Source organism: Micrasema longulum, unplaced genomic scaffold, assembly GCF_059751315.1.
Source record: "Micrasema longulum isolate JH-2025_06_02 unplaced genomic scaffold, ASM5975131v1 h1tg000127l, whole genome shotgun sequence".
NCBI lineage: Eukaryota > Metazoa > Arthropoda > Insecta > Trichoptera > Brachycentridae > Micrasema > Micrasema longulum.
The window spans coordinates 480,742-487,105 of NW_028277333.1; the positions used below are offsets into that span (position 1 = coordinate 480,742).

At 31.7% G+C, this 6,364-nt stretch overlaps 1 protein-coding gene across 2 annotated transcripts in view; it reads left to right on the plus strand.

Moving 5' to 3' along the window:
* Positions 1-5,902, plus strand: part of LOC148284353 (neural cell adhesion molecule 2-like) — a 163,093-nt gene extending 157,191 nt beyond the window's left edge. The window contains exons 14-16 of one of the 2 annotated variants that reach the window (XM_088240826.1): positions 180-428; positions 2,706-2,854; positions 4,834-5,902. In XM_088240826.1, coding sequence (XP_088096952.1) covers positions 180-428; positions 2,706-2,854; positions 4,834-5,073 — 638 coding nt within the window. In that variant the 3' untranslated portion in view covers positions 5,074-5,902. The remainder of the gene's footprint in view (positions 1-179; positions 429-2,705; positions 2,855-4,833) is intronic. The other variant, XM_088240835.1, reaches the window with a different exon arrangement.
* Positions 5,903-6,364: the final 462 nt, after the last annotated feature.

Sequence of the window (6,364 nt, forward strand, 5' to 3'; positions counted from 1 at the left end):
CACTGCGGATTACGTGGATCTGTTTGGAAAAACAATGAAATTGTGTCAATAATGACTTTTTAACCTACATTATTATGCGTGGTATTTAAAAGCGCTAACCACTACACATATGGATCTTAATCAAAATCAAATAACTTTCAGTGAAGCGATTGTTAAAACATTTTGTGACTGTTTTTTAGGACTCACGGCTAAGCCATTTGACTACAAGCTTATTATTGGCATCCTGATAGGAGTGTTGATTACGACGGGCATACTGGCGTCCGTTGTCATATTGGCCATGAAATCCAACCAGAAGGGGAGAGAGATTGAGGAGGAGTTTTGCCCTGTCCCCCCTCCCAGTAAGGAGAAGGGCTCCGTACCCCTCACATCGGGTGAGACAGAGAGCGTATATGGGGACAAAAATCCAGACGTTATTAGATTTAACAAAGGTAAGCTTACATTTTAAAGTTCTTGTTAAGATTCGGAAGCCACCGTATATTCTTTTTCTTACATTTTTATTTTTAGTCGTATACTTTACAGAATTTTCTTTAGTCGTATTATTGTTATTTTTCTATCATGTTTTATTTTAAATTATTTAATCCTGTATGCTTGTTTTACTTCTTATGTAATAATTTATATGTGTCCATTGATAAAAAAAAGTTTAGAGAGAAATCCTGAACACTCCAGTAAATGTATGTTAATACATTTAATAATCGATTGGAATATATTTTTTATTTATTTACATACATATGTTTGATGTACATTATTTGAGACAATAAGTCCCAGCTCCGTGGGACTAAAAGTCCTGTGTTCAGATGGGACGAGCAATTATATGACACAGACACATGAGTATATCACCACAAATATTGAATTAGAAAAATAAAAAATAATCATAAAAAATATTTTTAAAAACAAATATATGGCACATCGATATGGTTAACAGTAAACTCATATATAAATATATATAAATTAAATTATATTAATAATAAATAAATAATATTATGGAATAGAGGATTAGGCTGTTAATAATAATTGTAGTAATTTTAGTTTTGTGTATAATAAATTAAATGGGAAACCACATTGTTTTTAATCACTTTATTTTTCGACCAATCGGTTTCAAAGCTACATAAACCTCTTAATCAAGGTATAATCACGTAATTAATCTTATAAATGGAGTTGATAGGTAAGCAAGTATGTTGTAGAAATTTAAAGACTTAATTTTAAAATATCTTAATTGTAGTTTATCAACTCACACCTGCTATCGCTCCCATTATTATAAAACAACAACACGGTTTTAATGGAGGTGGATAAGTTGAATCTATTTTTTTTTTAATTCTCAAATTTTATTACTGATTGTTGCGAAAAAACTCACGTTGACGCCCTATCTACCAATTTTCAAAAGGCATTCGATAAAATTAACCATGACATCTTGCTTCATAACTGAAATGTTATGGAATTCATGGCGATCTTTGAAGATGGTTGAATTTTTACGTAACAAATATTTCCCGGACAGCAGCTTTAAACGGTGTCTTATCTAGTTTCAAATACTGCAGCTCTGGTCTCCCATTTTATTTTCTCTGTATATTTATGAAACAAATCAGTGCTTCAATTTTTTTCCATTTTTTTCAATTTCTTTGTCTACTTTTGCTTTTGATGATGCAAAGATCTTTGCTAATGTCAACGATATATTGCACTGTATAAATATCCAAGAAAATTTTTGACCGTCTAATTGATTTTTGTAATAAAAATCAATTTAACATTAATACCTCATAATGTTTGATCACACAATTATTCGATCGAAGATAATTCCATATCACATTGCAGTGAGATTAAAAACTGAGAAGTCTTAGCTATTCTTAATAGAAGATTGTTGTTTGGGTCTCACATAAATTCTATTGTTGAAAACTCTTACCAAATGCTGGGCTTCGTTTTAAGTATTTCCCAACCGTTTTAAAAACCTAATACATTGAAGACTCTATACAACACTTTTGTACCCAGTATCCGTTGTGTGGAGTCCATAATACATAACATACATTGAAAGGATTTAAAATGTTTTAAATATTAATATTATATTAACAATAAAACGTTTTTTACATGGAAAAATAATAAAATGGTTTTTTCTTGAAAATAGACGCACTAAATTTAATAAAAAAGTAAATAGAAATGTAGATTCTCTAAACCTACTCTTAGTAATTAATTTTCATGTCCCCTTTCGAGTGACTGAATAAAACAAAAAAATTCAACTATGTTTAAGGTACGCTGTATTTGGTGTTTTAATGCAATGCCTTATGATAGGGATTTGATGATGATTTGAGAGAAAATAAATACACGATTAAACTATTTATCATGGAAAATACAAAATAGCATAAATTGTATTGGTATAAGACTTTTTTTAAGGTGGCTTACGATCTGTAATAACAATTTTATCATCTCATAAATTCTAAAGGGATCTTGGTCTCAAATGATCTTAAAAAAATTAATGAGATGAATTATTCAATACTTGGGCGGAATAGGTACGCCTTGGGTGAATCAATTATATTTTTATTTACGTCATACTACGAGAGATAGATTTATCAGTTTTATTTGATTTATTTTTTCTATCTATATTTTCCTTTTTATTTTGAGCGAATAATTTGTTTTTTTTTTCTAATTTATTTTGTTTTCGATTTCATTTATTTACGGACTCGGCCTGGACGACATTTGCTCGACGCGTCGTGTTGTGGCAGGCACCTTTCATCGTGAACCTGGTTTTGCAGAATCTGACTACCAAGCAGACAACGTGGTGCTGGGTACTGACCTTGAGGAGTGGCATCTTCCCCCGCCTCTGGCTATTACGTCACACCTGCCAGTGGCGTCCCATATCTGCACATTTAATGTAAGAATAATCAATATAATTATTGTTAAAAACCACTGAAACATAACTATTTTCCATTAAACCCTTTTAATTTTTAACTTAAGCCCTTATTTTTTGTGTCCAGGCAGGTGAAGAATACAGTTTTTGATGTGAAATTAAACCAGTACTCTATACGAGTGCTTTCAACTTAATAGCTACTCTCAGGTTAAAAATCCTTACTAAACAAATCGAGTGGAGATAATTCCGCCTGATCGTTTGGTGCTTAATGTGTTCGCTTACCATTCTTGAGGCTCTGGGTTTGATGCCTGGCAGGGTGAACATAAAATATTGGTTTTTAAGGATTTGTCAAACTGCAATATTTCATTGTTCCTGGACTGGCACCTGAAGCGTGAGACTGATTACCTGATTATGTAATCGAACTGAGTTACATTTGGTTTACCAATTCAGTGTCCTATGTACCACTAGGTGCGGAATAGGGATGATGATGATAATCATGAATCCTCAAACCTGTTTTTCTCCTTTCAACCTTTTTACTTGTATATTGTAGACATAAATTTACAGCATCATTACCTTTTCTTTAAACCACTTACCTGGCCACTACCATGAAAACTTCAACGCCTTTCTTATACCAATCCACAATATTGTGTAAACGATAAAGTTTAAAACATAATTATCTTTTCACGGAACCCCTTACCTATTTATATCCTTACTATTTCATTATTTTACCCCCTCGTCATACCTTTAAATTAACTTAATTGTTTCTCTTTTCAACGTGTTTTTTTGTATGAATTTACAACATTGTAGGCACATCTGAAATACGTTTCCATAAAACTGCTCACTTAACTATTCTCCTTGCAACTTTTTCCTGCATCCGTTAGTTACACTTATAGTGGGTAATCATAATAAGCTTAGAGTGCAAATTGCAGCTTATGTAGATAATTAGTTACAAAATGGCTATAAAATCATCTTCAGATCAATCAAAATGATCAACAGGTTGTATATTTAGGCCTCTTTGCATCAAATGCATAAACGCAAGGTTGACAAATATTTATTTTAAATGTCCCTAAAGCAAAATGTTGAACGTATTGTATTTTGAAAGTAATTAATATGGATTAGGATTCGTTCGTCCGGGGTTCGAACCGTACTCTACCACAACCTTTTTTTCATTTTCTTACACGGTTATTTATAACTAAAGAAAATCGGTCTGGGTGTTGTAAAATATTTTTTATTACTTACTTTCATTGAATATCTTTCCCACCTGCTAAGAATCATCTTAATAAGAAGCTAAGTGGGTTATTTATTTAAAAATTAAAATTGGTTTGTGGTCCCGTGACTATTGTTTCGGACTCACGCACCGGTCCGTGGTTCGAATCCCACTCTACTCCAACTTTATTTCCGTTTTCTAATAGTGAGTTATTTTACAACTCGTTGAAAATGGCACTTAAAATTAAATATTTGGGTAAATCATAAAAACGCAAATATTTCTTTTTTATTAAAAAAAAAACAAAAATAAGTTGAGACTGAAAGTAAGAAACTAGTATTTGTTTTACTGATACCTTTTCATACAAAATTTTATTGTTTTCCCGTGCAGTTAAATCACTCCCTTCATATAGCCAACAACCATTTTCAAATCCATGGGTCTTCCTACCGTAACACAATAAAAAACATTTTTTCTATCAATAAACGAGCTACTCTTTCGAAATTTCAATTTCATAAGCAGTGATTTTAATTAATTAAAACTCTACAGCTTTCATTGCCCCTTTCACTGTGACTTTAGCAAATTGTATGTATGGATGTCGGATATTGTCGTTGTTCCTCCTGACCATATTGCAATAACTATTCAATTAAGTTACAGAGTGTATATTTTCAATACGGTATTGTTAATTCAGATAATTATTGTCATTATTTTGAAAAATTACTGAATTCCGACGCCATTCATACAAGTAACCAAAAAATTAATTCCATGACCATCCAACTGAAGAACTTATTTTCTGGTGCAGAATCAAGCACTCCAATGCGGGGGAGACATGCGCATCAAGCACCCTCAGTATGATTACATGGCAGAGGCGCCCCACGGGAAGGTAATGTCGGGCTCGCTGGGCGCGCTGGGCACTCTGCCGACCTACAGTCACATGGACTACGGGCACGTAGACTCGGCCGTGTCCATCCGCCCCGTGCGGGAGGTCGTTACCGTGCGCACGCCGCTCATGTTCAACCAGCAACAGGAGAGCTGCGTCTAATTCCCATTAGGACATCTACAGTGACGCTCATAAGTTTGAAGACCCTTTATCAGTGATAAAAGCAGATAAATGTTGTTTGGTGTTTAGACTATTGAAAAACGTGTTTTTTATCCAACTCATAATTGTAAAGTTAGCTCTGAGTTCATTTATCGATGCCGTAAACAGTGAACACGGCGATAGCCGAATTACGTCCGCAACTGTTCTCGAGTCATCGCGCATCGTAAAGTTTTTATGGAGCTGGCTCAAAACTTATTTTTTCAGTTTTTCCGAGTTTATTTGTTGCTGGTTATCCAATTTTTCTGCTCATGTTTTCATTAAAGTTGTGATTGGTTATGATTAAAATAAATCTCGAGTCATATGTGAATCAGTGTCAACAACAAATTTTTTGTCATCATTAAAAACCAAGATTTTCAATGGATTTGAGTGGAGAAAACGAAAGACTAAATATTTAGAGAGCTTCTAGCTGGTGTATATATAATACTTTGTATGTAGAATTTATTATCCTGCGTATAATTAAAGTTGTATTTATTTTAATTTTGGAAACTTTTTGTGTTTACTTTCTACAATTCTTTTCGCTGAGATATTAATAATAATTTGGTATGAAATCCTCCGAAATTCGTTATGATCTGATGTTATTATATATTTTACAGCTTATTTTTCTATAATCGTGGCTGACTTAATTGTAATCTTAAGTGAGAAGCAAATAAAGCACTTTAAAAATACACCTCGAATACCACGAAATAACGTTTTTCTGTACTTCTCTTATTCTCTTAACGTCTTTATTAATATTTATTATTCAACAAACAAATATCGTTTTTAAAGAAAATACTTACAGGTTGAACAAAATTACAAAATTTAAAATTTTAGTTAGTTGTAATCAAATTACTCGTATTATATCAAAAAATCAACATAAATGTGTATAAAGTTATTAATGTTTCAAACCTTGAAATGTTTTTATAAAATATTTTAGTACTTTAATAAAATATAATCAAATTCGAAACATGGTTTCATATGTGTTGTAAGAAAATAATATTTTCATAGATAAAAAAATTATAGATATCTTTATTGAAGAAAGGAAAAAAATGGAATATAAAAAGTATGTGTTAAAAAAAGATATTTGTACGTTTTTATTATTATTTTATCAAATTTCCTACTGTAAATATTTATTTTATTCAGTTAAATAACTGTTACTTTATTTCTCAATTCAAAAGTATTTATTATTATTATTACGTTTAACGGTTAATAACAATATAAAATATAGGAAAAATCCCCTTGACATTTAAGTTATGTA